At 32.9% G+C, this 21,249-nt stretch overlaps 1 protein-coding gene and 1 pseudogene across 1 annotated transcript; one reads left to right on the top strand and one right to left on the bottom strand.

The window, feature by feature from the left end:
- The first annotated feature begins 12,088 nt into the window (after window positions 1-12,088).
- Window positions 12,089-13,385, top strand: LOC100800362 (protein ALTERED PHOSPHATE STARVATION RESPONSE 1-like; annotated as a pseudogene).
- A 2,018-nt stretch (window positions 13,386-15,403) lies between these two features.
- On the bottom strand, window positions 15,404-21,156 carry LOC100799826 (cell cycle checkpoint protein RAD17). The gene is made up of 12 exons (XM_006599258.4): window positions 20,740-21,156; window positions 20,467-20,524; window positions 19,155-19,240; window positions 19,024-19,071; window positions 18,531-18,587; window positions 18,086-18,188; window positions 17,491-17,801; window positions 17,073-17,403; window positions 16,832-16,957; window positions 16,493-16,691; window positions 16,353-16,410; window positions 15,404-15,944 (listed from the first exon to the last, which is right to left on the bottom strand). Exons 1-12 carry the CDS (start codon window positions 20,935-20,937, stop codon window positions 15,705-15,707), a joined length of 1,815 nt encoding a protein of 604 aa, XP_006599321.1. The 5' UTR covers window positions 20,938-21,156; the 3' UTR covers window positions 15,404-15,704.
- Between the last annotated feature and the right edge of the window lie 93 nt (window positions 21,157-21,249).

The following is a 21,249-nucleotide window of genomic DNA, read 5'->3' as shown; positions in this document are numbered from 1 at the left end:
TAGTGTAGGGGTAGGGTTGATGGTAGTGGTAGGGTTAGGGGTAGTGGTTGAGGTAAGGGTAGGGGTAGGGTTAGGGGGAGGGGTTAGTGTTTAGGGGTAGTGGTTGAGGTTAAGGGTTAGGGGTTAGGGTTTATGGTTAGTGGTTAGGGTTTAGGTTTAGGGGTTGAGGGTCAAAATTAGTGGTTTAGGTTTAGGGTTTATGTTTATGGTTTTACTAACGAATTCATTGAACCCCACAAATAAGTCATGTACAAAAGGCAAAATGTTTTTAACTACTAAATTCATTGAACCCCAGAAATTCAATACATTGAACAAAACGGAAACAAATACAAGTCACTCGACTAACATACATAAATCAAGGATTTGAACAACTCCCACGCTCAGATTGCATTGGACAGCGACGTCTGTTATGCCCTTCGGCTCCACATCTATTGCATTTTGTTCAGTGCTCAGATGGTTCGACCCAATTCATCTCATTTCTTATCCTTGTTGATTTTGGCCGACCTTTTGCACGAATTGTAGTTGGGTCAGGGATAAGTGTCCATGCGTCATCAGAAGGAGGAATAGCCGCTTCATTCCCAAGAGGCCACCATTGTGCGGAGTAAGCTTTTAAGATGTGCTCGTTTGTATAAACAACATCTATATATTGGTAGTAGTTCATGCTCACGTAACCACAAGCTGCAATAATGTGTGAACATGGATAGTGAAGCGCAGAATACCTTCCGCATTGACAATGACGACCATTCAAGTTTACTGCCCACTTTTGTCCGCCACGTTGCGTTATAGGGTTGAAGCTCTCATCTACTTCAAACCTTGTGGAGTGGATATCATACACGCGAACGATGTGCGTACAAGCTTGTTCTTGATTTTTCCTCAGTTCTTTAACAAGCTTTGAACAATATACTTGGCCTTCATTTAACTGTCTTTGGGCTTGACGGCCACGCTCAACAAAGTACTTTCGACACCTACTGTACGTTGATTTCACCAATGCCGTTATGGGAATGTTGCGACAATCCTTTAAAACCTTATTGATACATTCTGAGAGGTTCGTTGTCATATGGCCATATCGACGTCCTTCTCTATCGTAAGCCATCATCCATTTTTCTTTTGAGATGCGATCAATCCATGTTGCTATGGCTGGACTCAGTTCACGAAATTTTTCTAAATTTTGATCAAAAATGTGCTTGCAAGGAGTGTAGGCTGCATAAAATTAGTTATGAATAACAATTTAAAGTATAAATGAAAGTAAAATAAACGTGGCCATCAAATATGAAATTTTACCCAATTTCTTCAACATTTCTTTTTGTTTGGCATTATTGAATTTTCGATTGAAGTTGCTTGCTATGTGTCGCACGCAGTAGACATGATAACCGTGGGGAGGTTGCCAGTCAAGTGCTTCGTTAGCGACAACGGACTTTATACTCGCGTGTCGATCAGATATCAGACAAATACCATTTTTATCTGTGACATGTTCACGCAAGTGGGCCAAAAACCATGACCACGCTGTCAACGTCTCACCTTCCACCACCGCGAATGCTAGAGGAAGGACACCACCATTTCCATCTTGGGATGTGGCCATTAAGAGGGTCCCACGGTATTTGCCGTACAAATGTGTGCCGTCAACTTGTATGATTGGCTTACAGTACTTGAAAGCCTCTTTACATTGGCCAAATGTCCAGAAAACTCTATGAAATTGGCGGTGTTCGCGACTAACCGTATTTCCAACGATAAAATCGTCATCTAGTATTTGAAAATACGATCCAGGAGAATGATTTTGCATGTGTGTTAGCCACGACGAAATTTTCGCATATGACTCATCCCAATCGCCATATTCAATAGCAATGGCTTTCTGTTTCGCCAACCAAGCTTTTTTGTACAACACCTTGTACGCAAATTGACTATTAATCCTCTCTTGAATCAATGAAATTTTTATCGATGGATCTTCTCTGATCATGCCTGTCAATAGAATAACAAAATTTAAATGACAATTAAGGCTAAACAATAACATAATATGAACATAAAATACATACCTACTACACAAGTCGCAATTAAATCTGAATCAAGTTTCTCGTGATCTTGGGTCATGGTCATATTGAGACATGTGTGTGGTCCACCCCATTGAGTGACTTTCCATGAATCAGTCTTTTTAGATAGAATTGACCTCATGTAGAAAGGGCAAGGACAATCTGCATTTCTATTCAAGCAACAAACCACATACTTGTCCCATTTGCTTTCAACCACTTTGAAACTTTGATGCACCCTCATAACATATTGTTTGACCGCATTCTTGACCGCATCTTTACTATCAAATTTCATGCCAACATATAATTCTTGGCCAACATTAAAAGTGGATGGCACCTCCAAACCACAAATGTCCTCCTCATCAGGATGACTCCAGTTGATATTATTATAATGCAAAGCATCATTCCAAAATGGATTCTGAATTCCTTGTACACCTTATAGTCCAAAAAAAATTCAAATCATACTTATTTGACATTAAATACAATTGTCGTGAAATAATAAATGTATTGAGTGAAGTATTTTTTAAGAGGAAATCATACCTTCTGCTGGGTGAACAATTCTTACTGGTGGAATCATCTCGGGGACTTCATTGTCTGTATCTGATATACCGTCAACACTGTCATCTTCGTCTAACGACTCTTCAACGTATGAGTTAGACACAAGATAATCATCATCATCATGATCATCATCTTCGTCAAGATTTAAATTGCTCATATTTGTTGGCGGTTGTGTGTAATCATTAGATACATAATTTCCACATGATGTAAGGGAATTTGTAGAATGAAACATTGAACCACCAGCCACATCCTTTTCTATGTACAATTCTAGAATTGACATTTCTTGTTGTTGTTTAAAACTTTCCAGCATCGTTTCAACGTCTTCGTCATCTCAAATTTGCAAGGCAATATATTTTCCTGACACTAAAAATCTACAACTGATAGCAGAAATAATTTCATTATTTTGTAACTTTACCTTGTCTCCAATTTTTTTCTTCAAAGCATTGAAACTAATTCCACGTTTAATCTGAATCGCTTTTTTACTGCCTTCAAATATTACACCATCATTATCTTCATATACTCTTCCATTGAAATACAACACTGTTATAACCGAATTCATCGTGTACCTACAAAAACAATATTTTAATTAATTATTCATAATAAATTCAAAATAGTCAATGGAAGGAATAAAAAAAAAATATTTTAGTGCAAACTAAGAAATAAAAAAATTACTTAAAAAAATTACTTGAAAGCTGAAAGCTAGTTTAAATTAAAAATTACTTTCAAAAAATTATAATACAAATTATTTTAGTGCAAACTAAGAAATAAAAAAATTACTTAAAAAAATTACTTAAAAGCTGAAAGCTAGTTTAAATTAAAAATTACTTTCAAAAAATTATAATACAAATTATTTTAGTGCAAACTAAGAAATAAAAAAAATTACTTAAAAAAATTACTTAAAAGTTGAAAGCTAGTTTAAATTAAAAATTACTTTCAAAAAATTATAATACAAATTATTTTAGTGCAAACTAAGAAATAAAAAAAATTACTTAAAAAAATTACTTCAAAGCTGAAAGCTAGTTTAAATTAAAAATTACTTTCAAAAGATTATAATACAAATTATTTTAGTGCAAACTAAGAAATAAAAAAAATTACTTTAAAAAAAATTACTTCAAAGCTGAAATCTGCTTTTAATTATAAATTACTTAAAAAAATTACAATACAAATTAGTTTACTGGAAACTAAGAAATAAAAATAATTACTTAAAAAAAAATTTTTGAAAGCTGAAATCTAGTTTTAATTAAAAATTACTTACAAAAATTATCATACAAATTATTTTACTGCAAAATAAGAACTAAAAAAAATACTTAAAAAAATTTACTTGAAAGCTGTAATTTACTTTTAATAAAAAATTACTTAAAAAAAATTAGCATACAAATTATTTTACTGAAAACTAACAAATAAAAAAATTATAGCGTCATTCAAATATTTAAAACTGAACAAGCAAATACAAAACTTTAGTTTGTACCGAAATTACTTTAAAAAAATTACTTTAAAAAATTACTTAAAAAAATTAATTATATTTGCTTGTCCCAGTACCTTTATTTTTACCCCAATTTATATCATTTTGCGAAAGTTTTGTTCGCCCATGAAGGCACCCATCATTTTCTAAAACTTTCATACTTATTACACTCCTATCAAATGCTTCACCTTACCACTTTCATCTCATTTCAGCTGAAATCAATTTCAAGTTTAATTCATCGCCTTAAATCAAGCACACACTAAAAGGTTCTCTTACAATCATCTATAATTAGAGTGTTAAGGAGCTTCTTTATGATATGATCAATAGACAAAAATATAATGGATAAAAAATGAAAGATAATCCTCTTAAAAAAGAACATTTTTCAATAACAATAAGACATATTTATAGGAATGCATTCTTTGTTAAAATATAACCTAATTTTCTATGTATAATATAATTAATTATTCATAATAAAAAAAATTACTTTCGCAAAATTATAACACAAATTATAGTCTCATTCAAATATTTAAAACTGAACAAGTAAATACAAAATTTTATGCGGAATTCCTAGACACTCACAATTTTAAAATGAATTTGACGCCCTTAAATCTGAGTACAGCAACGTTGAAGAAGCAACAAATTTAAAAACTGAAATTTGAGCACGCATCGTTGAGATAAAAACTGAGAATTTGAGTTTATATAGCCCTTAAATCGCTACCAGGACTGGCTAATTCTTCTTCCCTAACTCGCTGGTGGGAGTTGCAACTTGCCCTCAAGTTGCCAATGGTAGTTGCAACTCCCTACCTGAAAAAACGTACCCCTGAAAAAGCTGGAACCTCAAAAGCTGGAACCTAGGCCTGCAAAAGCAAAACCGCAAGTTTGACTAGCGGTTTGCTCACCTGTGCACAGACTCGCCAGAAGGAGAGGCGATTTGCAGATGTGGTATGAACTCGCCATCACCACTGGCGTTTTCCTTGCCACGTGGGAGATGGTCAGCAAACCGCCATTGCCAATGGCGGTTTGCTATATTTCCATGTAGTTTACGTAACAAAACAACCCCCCTCGTTAAATTTTTGAAAAGAACCCCATCTGGGGAAATACTTTTTAAGAAAACCCCAAATGGGGAAATTTGCCTGCTCGAGAGAGATCCACACAAATACGGGTTAGTTTGTGGCTTAGCACAAAGGTAGTTCAACGTGGATGAACAATGCTGACTAGAGAGAGAGTCGAGGATTATAATCTGATGTGTAAGACTCATAATATAACCTATTGACATAAATTAATTTAAAGGTTAAACTTTATTGTCCTTTGTGGACCATCTATCAAGCGATCCACCTTAGCCTTCACCATAACCTTCTTGTAACCTTCCTCCAAACTTAAGATCAGTCCATGATGTAATGTCATGATCTCTGCATACAAGATAGAAAAGTGTTTTATGTTATGCTTCTATAGAACCCAACCATATACAGTTCAATACCGTTCCATCCACATTCGCAACGATCGTACCTTCTTAGGGCAACTCCAAGTCACTATATGACTCTCACTAGATCCATTAGGATTGGGGTTGTTTTGTTGGATAAAATTTTAAATTCCTATCTATGCATATTCCGTCATATTATGACATTAAATTTTCCACAAACCTAAATTCGTGGGTAAACTTCTGTCGGTAATATAATCCTTCAAAAAAATTTATAAAAAATTTAAATATTTCCGATAGAATAAATTTCACGGAAAATTCAAATATTTTTTACGGAATAAATTTTGTGGGAAAAATTTCATCCGTAATAAGGCTTTTTCTTGTAGTGAGAGACACAACATTGCTGCCATTAATGATCCTGTGTGCATGATTTAAATATTTGGTGTAGGCATAGTTTTGCATCCACAACATATCAAATGAATTGGTCGCTTCCTCGAATACCTTTTTATTTCTATCCCGTCAGAGTATCCACATTGCAACTAGAAAGATGGTCCCATGTTGCTTAAATCCTTTTGTTATTCATCTATTTAACTCTTCATGCGTGCTAGAGACGTGCATGTTTCAAATGCTTGGGACCATTGCCTCCAAAACATTTTAGCCTTTGGCACTTAAAAAGACAGTGCAAAATAGTCTCCTCGTCTAAATTGCATACTAGCAAAGAGGAGGAAGGCAGAGACTTCTATGGTGAAGGATAGCCCTACTAGGAATGGTTGCGTGACAAATCTACCAGAGGAAAAAATGAATATTGACCGGTAACTTACTCTTCCAATCCACTGCCAACCATGAAGTAGAGTGTTAATCAATATTTGGTTTTTATTAGCCAATGATAGACACTTTTTAACGAATATGTTCCTTTTACATCCTTTTTCCAAGTCTAGGTGTCTAGCATATTTTGGACAAAACATGGGTGAGTTTAAAAGGTGGGTTATAAGCTTAATTTTACCCTATAATTTTGGCATATGAATTGTTTCCTCACTTATATGTTTTATCTTGGTCATATCACTACTTAATGTAGAATCTCTAACACATTCTCCTCATGTCAATTACTAGACATGTGTGGATGGTTCGACAACAGGTGACTAAATAGGCCTAACACTATTTGTTCGATAAATATTAGGATTAATTAAGTTATTAGTCTTCAAACTATGGGAATTTTTAATTTTTGGTCCCTAAACTATTTTTTAAAAAAAAAAATTGGTCCATGAATTTTTTTACGTAATTATTAATAGTCCCTATCATTAATAATTTCTGTTAAGTGTTAAATTGTCTACTTAAGTGATAACGAATATCACCATTATAGATGGAGAAAATGAATTGTTGCTCCGCATTGCAGATTTTCTAATGAGTGGTTGTTATATGAACAACGATTTTTCTCTTTTCCTTTTGCATTTTAATAACATAATATTATAATTATTTACCTAAATATAATAAAACTTACTTAGCATATATATAACATACACATGATATTTAATTTACTTTATTTTATGACACTTCATCACTTAATAGAGGACATTAATGACATAAACTATTTTTAATAACGACAAATTCTTTAGGGACCAATTTTTTTTTAAAAAATAGTTTAGGGACCAAAATTTCAAAAGTCCATATTTTGAGGACTAAAAACTTAATTAACCATAAACTTTAATATCATAGTGAATTATGTTTCTAATTCAACAATACAAAATCGGCTCGTATAATTTTTAAAAATAAATAAATTATAAAATATTTTCTTTAATAATTAATAAAAAAATTGTACTATGATATTAAAGTTCCAATAAAAAATATTTTAGAAATAATCTTATTTTTTTACTTAATATTAACAAAATTAAATAATTTCAACTAATTTTTTTAATGGACGTAAAAGTAATTATTTTTATTTATAAATTCTTCTAAAGGAGTGTGTCTTTAATTTTTTTTGTTTGGATGGCCATGATGTTGAAGCTTGGGTGGGGGCAATTTTGTTAATGTCTATCAAAATTAAAAGATAAAAATATTAATTTTAGTCTATTAAATTTCACATAATATTTTATTCTAATACATTTAATTTTTATCCTTTAAAAAAGATTTTGAAAGTTTCATTTACATCATCTTTTCCTATTTCCGTTAAAAACCTTAATGGTTCAGTTAAGTTATTTATTAATTTTTTTTCTTGATTTTCCACAACCACCGCATCATCACGCCACGACCATCGCGTGCTGGCAGCGAGCCCAAACCCACCGGCGAACCATCCCTCCACCCCCTCAACCCAGATCTGCAACCCCCATAACCCAGCACCGTCAAAATGAAACCTGATCTTGTTGTTCAGTTTCGGGATCGAGCTAATCATCGCAAAACGAACCAGATCTCGTTCGGGATCGAGCTATCAACATCTACGATCAACCTTTCCCCTTCCACAATAATCTTTGTTTTCTGTTACCGTATAACAATCCCTTCCGATCAAGGCAACAGAACAAGGATAAAACAATGCTTTCTTTGCAGTGGGTGGAGGGGGCAAGGTGCGTCGGAGAAGAGAAAGAGGAAGACGAAAGAGGAAAGAAAAAGGGAAAAAAAATTAAAATATAAACAATACTTAACGGAACCATCAACGTTCTTAATGGAAATAGAAAAAAAATAATAATCAAAAGTTAAACTTTTGAACTTAAAATATCAAAATTAAACGTTTAAAACTTATGGTATAAAAAAATAACAGCAAAACATAAAAAAATAATAACAGCAAAATTAAACTACGCTAACTCTTCTTTATCTTTTGTTACACACACAGAGACCGCCACCAATAACCTGAACTGCATCATTTTACCTTTCCTGCTATGAGAGCGAAGTTTCATGTTGAAACCTCCAACACCTTCACACAAGAATGTTAAGGGTGTTTCAAGGTGCATTCGGCATTGTTGGTATACCCAACACTTAAAGAGAAAATATTAAAATATCCTTGATTAATAAGCTTTTTAAGTTGATCTCTAAAAATTTATGGATCAACTTGATCCTTAAGCTTTTTACGGATAAACTTGATCCGTAAAAGTCTTACGTAAGCCTTTCACGGATCAACTTAATTCGTATACGCTTAATATCAACATACAAATCAATTTGATCTGTACGATTTACGGATCACCCTCACACATACCCATCACAAATACAAAGAAAGAGACTATTTTAACATTTTTAGAAAATATTAAATGCACTAGTAATAATGTTAGATGCACCTAACAACATCCAAGTGTTATTGACAAGCTTTATTTTAGAATTATGTTTAGATCTAAAATTGATTTTGGGTTAAAATAATTTAAATAACTTTAAATTAATTCTATTGTTAGATCAAGACCTTTATACAAAGTTTTATTAGTAATTTGCTTTTAAAATAAAAGCATACAAACATAAATTACTCTTCCAAAATCAATTTTAAGTTTTTTACTCAAACTTTTCTTTTATGTTCTTTTATCGGGATAAATTCAGTTCGTTATGAAGTAATTTATAAGACAATTACCAACGGACTTCATTTTTTAACTGAAACTAATTTCGGTCAATTCAATTTTACAACCATTGGCCCAACACACCCACTTATTCTTATAATCAGATTGAACGTTAATTTGTATTTCCTAAAATTAAGAGTAGATTAGTATTTCTTAAGATTAAACTCATTCGGTTGATTTGAATTTTACTTTATTTTCTTGTGAGATATAAAATTGATGTTTTTTTTTTAATTTTCTGTGTAGAATAATATGATTATATTTATAAAGATATTTTAATTAATTTTTAATTTTTTTTATTAGTTAAAAAATTTATTTAACTGTTTGGTAACAAGTTTTTTTTGTTTTTAATATTTTTTGAAATGTTTTTTTTAAAATTTTAATTTCTAATTTTTTATATCTTTTTATTTTTATCCTTAATATATTTATCTATTTTTCTAATTATCCTTTTTTTAAAAATAAATCATAATTTTATTATTTTTCATTCATTCATAACTTTTCAGCTAATTCAACTTAACTTTATCGAATACTTATAATTTAATAAGATAATTTTTTAACATTCAATTTTCAATTTTAATCTTTCAACTATTAGTTAATTCTTTCATTTTTTAGTTAATTTTAACAAAAATACTCTTATCTTTAACAAACATGATATATGTTATGCAGAGAAACTCCAACATATTATTCATCTTCATTACTAATTTTCTTTCATGTAATTTCTTTCACATGGTCCCTTCCTCATTTAGAGTGATAAGATTGAATAATTTTTCTGATATTAAGAATATTTATTTATAAACTTAACATTATAATCTAATCTTAAAAAAGAAAATAAATCTATAGTTTAAAGATAATATCTCTACATCTAAACGATATCTTAAAAATAAGATAATATTTTATTTTTTTATCAATAGACAATATTTTATTTAAATCTAAACAATGTACTACATATTTTAATTCCTATCAACAAATCTACATGTAATCTCTTTATAAAAAGAGAAATTCCATGGTATTTTTAAAAATTTAAGAGTTTTACTGTTTTAGAACAGTTAGGGAGAAATTCTTTTCCTTTCCCTTTTTTAGATTGTTAGAAAAATAACCATACCAAAATCCTTGCATCTTTTAAATAAAATTCCTACAAGTAAAAAAAAAACTTACATCTTTCTTCAGTTCCTTGTCACAGTTTCTATCAGCCACAGCTTGCAACTCCCCACCGAACCGAACCTGAGCTTTACGTTGCCAAAGAAGGCACCGTTTTAGCAGAACAAAAAGAAACAAACACAAGCCAGCCAGACAGCAAGCAACAAAGGTTTATTGCCATTCCCGTTTTTGTTTTCTTCGGTTGCTGTGTTGTTGTTCTAATGGGTTGCTGCTGGCATTCAAGAATAGCCAGGGAAGAAACGGCACTGTCGCATTGCAAGGCCAGGAAGCGTTGCATGAAGCACTTTGTTGAAGCACGACACTCCTTTTCATCGTCACACTCCATGTACATTCGCTCTCTTCACACCACAGCCTCTGCACTTGTTCACTTCGCAAACACAGAAGAAAAAGAAGAAAAAGAAACAGTCACTCTCCACCACCATTCACCAACAACATCACTGCCACAACCACTTCCCACGAGTCCCGTTTCAGATAATGCATTGACTGTTGGATTACAAGTGTGAGGTGAAGTCCCACATCATGTAAAAGTGAGGAGAAGATTCATAAACTTAAACCTTAAGGTTTTGGGTTAGAGTGGGGTATCAGGTTTTCTTTATGTGGTGTCTCGTGGTCCTCAGGTGTAAAAGAGGTCCACGGTTGCTTTCTCAAAGCTGCTGATGCCGGCACCAATGTTTCTTTGCTCCTTGAAGTTCCAACCTCTGCCTTTTCTAATCCTTGTAAAGCAAGTAAGCCTCTCAAACAGTGTTCCATGCACTTTTCTTTAGAGTTTAATATTCATAAATTGTAAGTGCAAAGATTTTTACTGTCCCAAATGTCGTCGTGTGATCATGTAGCTGACCTTAGTGGAATAAGTTGTTGTTGTTGTCGTTATAAGTGCAAAGATATTAACAGATAATCAATTGTACTGAAAAAAAATTTAAATCTATCGGCTAGAAATATATAAAAGTGGGAGGTAACACTCATCTTATAAGTCGATTTTATAGGATTAAGTTAGATTCATGACTCTGCTCTAAGAAGTTGAACTCCAGTAGTGTGACCGCAAGTACTCTGGCATTCAACGTGAATGTTAAGAGTCTAAATGTTATATGGGGTTGAGTCAATGTACTGACTTTGTTTACTCATATGTATGGGCCTAAATCTTCTAAATGATGTTCAGAACAACTTTTAAAGTAGTTATTAACAATTTGAATTATGAATTTTACAGTTATTATTAGCAATCTATAATTACATGACATTAAAACTTATTGGGCATTCTAATTAAATTCTTTTATTTATTTTGATCATTTTAGTGTTAGAAGATATGGTTGTGTAGGTTCATGTTTTTTGTGAGAAGCTTGTGTGATATTTTTTTACTTGCTGGTTGTATTGCAGGTAAAGTGTACAACTATGGATGGATCTTGAATCCATTGTTGCGGTCACGGTTTTCGATTCGAAAGCGGTGCAAGAAATTTTTTGGGGCTATTGCTGATGTAAATGGTAGCCACTGTTCCACTGTGGAGAGACTGTACACATTGGAGAAGAAGTTGTGCCAAGAGGCCAAGGTAGGTTGATGCATAAATAAATAGCTTTTCCTGTGTTTTTTGAATAATAATAGTAAAAGGAAAAGTGACAAGGTTAAAGAAGTTTCTCTTTTGTTGGTCTAGTGAAGATGTCTCCTCTTTAAGGAAAAGTTTCTCTTTATGACCAAGTTGAACAAAAAAACTACCAAGTAGGATAAGTTATCAGAAAGGCATGCAGTAGGCAGTGGAACTAGAATTTCTGATGCTTTCAGTTTGGTATTTGTACATGCGTAGTAGTATAATAATGCTTTTGATTTGACTGCTGTTTATTGATCTTACTTTGCTTTTGTTTTTAACTTGCTTTCCTGTAGACAGTGCTGACCATGACTTTAAGATGTACTATCTGTACAACTAGAATCTCATTTTGATAAAGTTCCTTAGAACAAGGGCTTATACTGGTTCTAAACCTGGCGTTCACTTAACTTGCAACAACAGCAATGTTACACCACTTACACACAATTTACACTCAAATATATGTCCCCTAATTACTTCATTTTCTGTACATTTACTCTCTAATTTCCTCTGCTTAGTAACTCTGTTGGAGCTAGCAACATAACATCTAATGCTATAATTTTTTATCCTTGTCAAACGGTTTTAATTCAACTCCTTGTTTTCTTAAAGGGTCATTTTCCTTTACTTAAAGCAAAAGGGGACGGATACCCCTACCCTATGTTAAAAATCAAGTTCAACATAAAAAAAAAACAAAATACGTTTGTTTAATAAAGTACTTGGAAGTATTGAATTTGTCTCAGCATAGGGAGCTTCATCTGTTTTGCAGATTGAAGAGCATGTGGAGAAGCATGCATATTGCATAAGCACCATCAAGCTCAAAATCACATACTTAAGCAGCTTGAAGACCTCAACAACACTGTCCCATCAACTAACCCCACATCTGAGATTCATAGGAAATCAACTCTTCAGCGAGAAGTTGGAATACAGCAATGGCACCAATCCTTCGGCAACATCTTCAAGGCCCACAGGGATTATATCCAATCTCTCACAGCTTGGCTTAGGCTCAACCTTCACCACTTTAGCAGAAACCCTCTAAATAAATCTGCTGATGAGTCAAAGATATACACCCTATGTGAACAATGGAACCTTGCTCTTGATCATACTCCGGACAAGGTCGCGTCCAAAGGAATTAAGAGCTTGTTGGAAGATATTCATGCCATTGTGGTTCAACAAACGGAGGAGCATAAACAGAAGAAGAAGTTGGATGCTGCACTGAAAGAGCTTCAGAAGAAGGTTGTTCAGCTTCAATCAATTGAGTGTAAGCATGGCTCGCGTTCCATGTCGGAATCCTCTGATCCCAAGGACCGTGTCACGAAGAAGCGCGCCAAGGTGGAACACCTGAGAGCAAAGGTGGAGAAAGAGAAGACCAAACATGAAAACTCAATCGGAGTAACACACAGAATGACAAAGAAAAATCTGCAGATGGGTTTCCCACAAGCTTTTGAGGGGATTGTGAGGTTTTCAAGTGTGTGTGTGGAGGTTTTTGAATCAGTATACAATAAAGCCAACATTGATGATGTGAAGAGAATATTACCTAAAGAGAATCGACATGTATCATTCATCCAGAATCGGCATTTTTTAATAAAATAATCCTTTTTTTCTATTTTTTAATATGTTTGTTTAAACTATTTTTTTTTTTAAAATGTAACTCTTCGTTTTTATTAGGAAGCAACTCCTGTCTAATCAGGGTTAGTTTGTTTAAACTAAAAAAGTTATTTTTTAATTTTTTTTTTAAAAAGTGATTTAAAAAAAAAAGAAACAATAGTTGCTTTTGCTAAGCATAATTTTTTTCAAAAAAAAATAAATTAATTAAGCATATCATAAAAGCAAAAAATGTTTATTTTATTAAAAAAGTGCTTAATTTAAAATATTTTATGATATGCCCCAAAACATTTTCTTTTTAATTTAAACAAACTTAAACTTAAAGTAGATGTTTAAAGTAAGATTACATAAATTTTTTCTTGTTTATATGCTCCCTTTGTTGCCATCAACACCCTTTAACGCTGCAACTACGGATGACAATGGGACTGGTTGAGATAATTTTGGCTATCCTTCTCCTTGTCTTGCAGAAGTTGGGATGGATATAAAGAGATGAGTTTAAAATTTGATACTTATTCTCATTCTCATCAAGTTTTATTAGATTCTAGTATACTCGCAAGTCACTCACAACGTTTTTTTATAATTTCAAATAAAGTATATATACTAAATTTTTAATTTTATTTTAATTCAAACAATATAAAAATATAATGAATAAAAAAAATTAAAGATAAAAAATTAAGAATTCAATTATATTTATAGTTAAATATATACTTTTAAGTTTGTTATTTAATTATTTAACTATTAAAGTAATTGATTTATATTTTCAAAAAAATTATAACAATAAAATCTTTAATATATATTATGTATATATATATTGTGGCAAAAAAATTTATAAAAAATATAGCGATGGCCGATACAAGTACATGTATAATTTGATATCCATTTTCATCATAGCTTAAAAATTTTGAGTAATACTTGCGCCCATTCCAATACCCTATCAAAGCAGATATTTTATGTTAAAGTTGAGATGAGTTTGAGATGATACCTACCCTACGGGATTATCTGATATGTCTAGCTGCAATGGGGGGTTTAGCTTGCAATAAGAGATCAGAAATGTTAAGTGAGATGGAGGAGGGCAAGTGCAGAGGTGAGAAAAGGATTTATTTTAAGTTTTTATAAAAAAGAATAAATCTTAAAAGACTATAATATCCTTTAAAGGAATTAATTAAAACACAATAGATGTTGATTTTTTTTTGTCTTGAACTTTATGTGTAGGTGGTTAGCATACTTCAACTAAAAAAGAAGAGTATGTTAGCAAACCATTATGATTATATTCGACAAAATTATTTAAAAAAACTAGTTGAAAGTTAAAAAATTAAATAAAAGCAGAAAAGTTAATCAATAATTAAAAGTTAGAAGTTGAAAAATTAACTTACTAAATTCAGAAGTATTATACATATTATATAATTTTATTATCATTGAAAGAAGTTTATTAAATTGAAACAATTTTAATCTCATTTGAAACCAATTAAGATAAAATGAATCAGTTGCATTATCTGTTGAAAGTGAGGTATTAAAAATATTAATTATAAAAATTTGTCAATAATTTGACAGCTTAATAAGTTAAAAGAATAAAATGAGAATTAATAATTTATATTAGACTAGATTCCATAATAGTTATTCTACTCCAATAAAGGATACATATGCTCTGTACCAGAAAAAATTCAATATAAATTTCTCAGACACGCCCTGCATGGCTACTTCTAACCCCGTCCCTCCACTTACAGAGTATCTACTTAAGCTCTTCAATTGCATCAGTACTCTTGATCTCAGGAAAAGCTTGAATCTAACAAGAGGTTGTAGCTACTAACCACTGCTCACCTTCAACACCATCAAATCACTTTTTTTTACCACACCAGAAGGAGCAAGTCGTTCCATTTGTTAAAAATGATAAAAAAAAAAAAAAAAAAACAAGAAATTGGCCTATTTTATCGAATGACTAATAAAAGGGGAATGAATCCTCTTTAAGTAGTTTCCACTTTTCTTACAAACTCTTCTGTTCCTCTCTAACTAATTTTCACTTGCTCCTAACTCGTATCAAACACCTACTGAGGAGAGTCAAAAGTGCGTCTCACACTTCAACACCTCAACAATGAACAATGTCCGTGCTTCACGTGTGTATATTAAGTTTGTTTTACTTTAACATAAAAATATGTTTAAGTAACAGAGATATTTACAGTGGCACATCCTCTCTCACTAAGCACTTGTTTCCAAAAACCCATCATCTCATCAAGGTTTGAAAGTAGAGCTAACAAAAACTAAAGGTTTCCTATGTAATGCTTCAGCCTCGATGAATAACAGCGATAAGAGGGGAAGATAAGTGTTCAACACAAAATATATGCATTAAAGGAAGATCTGCAAACTGAACCACCGCATATTTACACATTGCATACCCTACCAATCTTCTATGTCATCATCAGAAATCTCCCTAGATTGTCCATCTAAATCCATTTTGTCAAAATCAAAATCTTCCATTTCCAAGTTCAGTAATGATTCCGGACTTGGTTCATGATGTCCACCCCATGCTCCATTTCCAAGCAATTTAAGCATGGGCATGTACTCAGTGGTCATAATTGACATATGATAAGAACTAAACCGTCTACAGGCAGGGATTCTGAGCCTATCCACCTCATTCTGCAATGTAAGATCATGAAAAAAAGTCAAATTTCATGAGTGGCAAGAAACAAAAATCTAGAAGATGAAACATTTCAATCTTCTAGTGAGAAAGCTACCTTGCCAACACAACCTCCGTAGGTAATGTAGACAAAAATTAAATAGCACAAAAAGAACATTATCAAAAGAAGCATTGAAGTATTATATTCGTTGATGCTCTCCAGTGTCCTTTTTTTTCCCCTCTTAAGGTAATGTCACAATTTGAAATTTAAAAATTACCTACTTCAAATATATAATTGAAAACCTTTTATCTCTCCCAAGGTAACTAAATGCAACACATTTCAAATTCAAATTACCTACTTCAAATGGATAATTGAAAAAATGCAGAGTAAGAAAATATAACAAATAGAGGAGCCATAATAAGTTTACCTTGTATAATGATGCTTTCTCAACTTGCCAGAGCTTTGGTCGCCGAATTGCATGCCACCTGTAAAAGTGAACAGATTTAAATATAACTGAGAAACATAAAGTTTTCTCACACCAAAGACTGAGTGGAAATAAGTGCTAACCTGGAGGATAGTGGATGAGAATTTCCAAATAACACCCCACGAACAGCTATGGATGCAGCAGCTGACCGTAAAACACTCTCTGCCTCATTATAAGTACTTAGCATTCCCCGAAGTTTAGTAAGAAGAATGTCAGCATCACCCAGATACGAAGACAAAGTCCATGCATCATCTATTGCTTCGTCATTCAAAAAATCCAGAACTGCAAGAAAATAGCAAGAATTAGAAAGCAACTTGATTTGGTTTAGAAAATAAAAGAAATAAATCATCTTTACTTTACCTTATAAACATTTTTTCAATTTTCACAAAGAATGTCAACACTAGCATATATGAAGAAAATACCATTTTCATGCAGAAAATCAGCAACTGGACCAGGTTGAACATGGGCTTGATAAAGAATCTTCTCAGGGACATCCATTTTTAATGGTAATCTTGAAAGTCTTTCTTGCATTAGAAATCCATCTTGATCTACCACATAAGAAAATTAAGTAGTTAAAAAGAGATTCAACTTAACCTACTTATGTTTCTGCTGTTTCCATGAGTAGAAAGAAAGATGAAATTCAAATTTTGCTCAAAGACGCACCATATTCTGTTGAAACTCCACTCTCCCTTTTATTGTGCAAAAATTTACCCAAAGCATGAAATAAAGATAATGTCTCATCTCTGCCAAAGTGCAAGGAATATCCATCATCTGATCTAACAGGTTTATCACTTTCCTCTTTTAATGCTCCACGATAGCAGGTAGATGGTTTCAAGCAGAAAAACTGTAAAGAAGTAATTGCATGCCGGATGTCACCTCCACTAGTTTTTGCAATTAGATCAACATACTCAGCAGTCACATCACAATGCTCCATTTGGCATATTCTAAAAAGTATCTTCTTCATAGTATTCAATGTAATTGGATTGAATGCAACCTGAAAGTTTCCCAAACTAAATTTTACATAAGTATTCTCTCATAACAAGACATCAAAAACCACAAGAGAATTCTTCAAGGACGTAACCTTACAAGCCCCAGAACTCTCTAGAGATAGCTTCAGTTCTTCCAGACAACGAGCATTATAATCTGCTGAATCAGCATTTCCATAGTCCGTGAACAATATTGCTGTGGGTATCTGAGTTGAATTCACCAAAACGTGCAAGCAATCTTTAAGTCTTCTAAAAGCAGATTTCCCATTAGTCAAGGGAAGATCATCTATTAAAAGTATGACGGAAGGCTTTGACTCCCCAGTATGGGAAGTTAGCAATAATCCATATTTCCGTACTCTATCAACAAAACTTTCAAATTCATCTAACTTGGATGTGTATTTTGTCCCTGTCAATGAATCAGAAAATTAGAAAAATACAGTCACAATCCAAAAAGTTACAAATTTCAATTATTAGAATCCCCCACCCCCCAAAAAAAACAAAAAAAAAAATAGTATGTATTTTCCCATTTGGAATGTGAACACAAAGCACATTGTCATTTTAACAATACATCCTCATGGAAACTAACCATTGCACAGAAAAAAAAAATAGACGATTTAACAAGAGAAGCTAAAGGGGATGAGAACCAAGTATTTCTCATACTAGCTCATCAAAAACATTGTCTTAACCCACCTGTGCCAGAATTATAAAGATGTTCTTGCCAAATTACAGGTGTAGGTGTGTTCCACCCACAAACCACTGCTCCTAGATGAGACGCAATTACATGAATAGCCGCCTACATAATGTAAAGAAAAAATGCTTCAATATCAACAAGGCTTTTCTATCAAAGTACATTCAAATAAGGTTCTTCATAGCAATGTACAGTGTTCTACATTTTTATTATATATAGGCAGAGTTTTTAAAAGGGAAGTGCTATTCAGTAATAATTAAGTTAAATTCTGCATATATAAGAACACAAAAAAATAAGGAATCAAGTTAAAGAAAATAAAGATAAAAGAAAAGATTGACCCCAAGCCACATTAGCCTGAAGTTCCAAATATTAACATTTCTAAATTGTCCTGAGTGGCTGAGCCAGTAAAAGAAATTAGGCTAAATTGAGGAGAGAAGAGCTACATACAGATTTTCCGACTCCTGCCTGCCCACTGATGACAAGAACATTGTTACAGTAGGCACCCTGTAGAATTGCCATACAAAGGGAAGAAAAATGAACTCACAATATGAATGGAATAAAAACAACATAATGCCTTCAGAGAGAACCATTTATAGCCGCTTACATCAATATATCCTAGTGCAGGGGAACAAATTTCTTTTGAGAAGACTAAACACATCAGAGGGAGAATTTAGAAGACTCAACAACAACAGCCAGAAGATGATGCTTTTCTCTTTTTTATACAAAGTGAAAACTCCCAAACATTCTTAAACTATTGACAATTCGACATTACTTTATTATTAATACTCCATCTCTGTAAAAAAAAAAAACATTGTTTTGCAAGTTTACAGGAACAATAATCTCTACAAAGCTACAAATTCTAGTGGGTGAAAAGAAAAGAGAGAACAATTATAAGACAAATAAATTGATCATAATCCTACAGGTCTTCTCCTAGATTTACCTTTGAAGGTTTCAACCTCTCCTCAAACCATGTCTTAACTTCTTCAACCTGTAAATACAACAAAAAAGGAGAAAATGGGATGGTATTCATATCACTATCAAAATCAAGAACTTAGGAATCAGAGCATCAACCTTTTTCTTGTGAACAGCAAGCTCTTCCAGTGAACAAGGCTTGTATTTATCAATCCATAGATCCTCTGCATAGTGCCTGTGAGTACCTGATGCATCCATTTAGCACTTACAATATATTTGAACAGGAAAAAAAGATACAGATCAAGAAGCCACAACAATTGGGACAAAAGTGCAAATTGAAGATTTCAAATTTATTTTACTTATTGTTTATGCATGTGTGAAGTCGATAACTCAGACAGTCTGTTTAACAAACCTTTATTGTTTTAAATTTTAAAAAAGTCCCTATATTAGTATCAAAATTGAAAAAGAACCACTGAGGAACCACTGAAATACTACAACTAGCGTCCTTCACTGTTGGAGGAAATTAAATTCCTGGCTTGGTCTTGGCTTTGATCATTGTCTCCAAGCTTCACTTATTCTTACGTGCAATGGAGTAGCAATATTGCAGCTTGTCATAGTGGTTAACAGATTGTGTGCGTTCTGGTGATGGGAGTAATATGCATGGAAGGGGGGTGTGAATGATATTTGTTTCGGGTATTATTGGGCACATACATGACAAGGGATTTATACCTTTAGTCTTGCAGGGTCTTTTGGTAGTGGAGGATCTGTTTTATGTAGGATGGTACTGACTTCCACACGCAGATATCTCATTTGTTAGCTTAGGGGTTAAGTAGTATTTATCTCATGTTGGATATATATACACCTTAACCTGTGTGCTCTCAGATGGATACTCTTTTCTTTTATGTAATTTTCGGTACTGCTGGTACCTTCCATATATAATTTCAATTGCTGAGTTAAAAATAAATAAATAAAAAACTAGCATCCTTCAAAACGAGGGGGCACACTTTAGAGTATAAAGTGAAGTTATAACTGTCAATTAGAAAATTAACTGGTTGATATTGTGATAAAACACAAACATATGTATAACCAACTAACGAGTTGTTAAAATTTCAAGCATTGAGTTTCTATTCAGAAGGGTCATAAATGCACTTTATTCTCTAAAGTGAAACCTCCTCACTATGAAGGAACTATGCATCGTGATCAGTAATCTTATCAGATTTAGCTTGTCTAAAGCAAGCAAGTGTAAAATAAGCAATCTTAGTAGTTGATGAGAAGAGGAACAGTCCAAATTCTAACATCACATTTGTGATTTCTTAAGCAACTACTAAGATTTCTTACATTACTTTCTAGTTTCTAAAGCAAGCAACTCGCTTTGGAGGAGCCAAATCCATCAGCATCGTGTCAAAGCAAACAAACATATACGAATATGAAAAAAAAAAAAAAAACAGTTTTAAAGACAGCAACAGCATACCAGCGGATACCTTTGACCCAGTAAACACTTCATTGAAGTCATCTCCAAATAAGTCTATCTGCAATAAAAACAAACTCATCAAATTCCTCCTCTCCCAGTGATTAGTGAAAGCTTTTTTTTCTTTTTTTTTTCTGATTATGGTATCGGTACCAGTAGCCCGGCCAGAAGCAGTGACTAATGTTCCTCAGCACCGTGAGCTCATATAAGATGAATATTTTCCTCGCAAAAATGTGAATAATAAACTCACACATGCACAAAGTGAAAAATGGATACCTCGTGCAGTTTGGAGAGGTGAGAGCGAGAAGCCGAAGCACGTGCCCTCTTCCTCCCACGTGAGGATGCTGACGTGGACTTCGACTTCGACTTCGTCTTCGTATTATAGCTGTGACTCGAACTCAACGAACGAACGATGAAACCGTCTTCTTCTTCGTCTTCCGATGACAGAATGACGACGCAGTTTCGCTTTGCCATCACAAAAACCAAACCCTAAAAAAAATTAGGGATTTGTTGTAACATAAAAAGGGATAAATTAGTCGCTCAGTTCTTCGTAATAGTCAGATTCGTAATGCCTTGGCCGTGAAACCAAATCGAAAACCCCAACATGGAATTTTGGGTTTGGGGTGTTTTGGTTTTTGAGCGCAAAATGTGAAAGTGAAACTACGCGGGTTCTCTTTCTTTTCTTTTTTTTCTTTTTCCTCTTTTTTAATTCTCTCTGACAAATCTGACTATGTCTTATAATTTATTTTAAATTAATAATATATTTTAAATCAATAATTAAATAGT

The sequence above is a fragment of the Glycine max genome, chromosome 16 (genome assembly GCF_000004515.6).
Source record: "Glycine max cultivar Williams 82 chromosome 16, Glycine_max_v4.0, whole genome shotgun sequence".
Taxonomy (NCBI): domain Eukaryota; kingdom Viridiplantae; phylum Streptophyta; class Magnoliopsida; order Fabales; family Fabaceae; genus Glycine; species Glycine max.
Note: the sequence above shows the minus strand (reverse complement) of the source record. Positions and strands in the feature narration are given on the sequence as shown.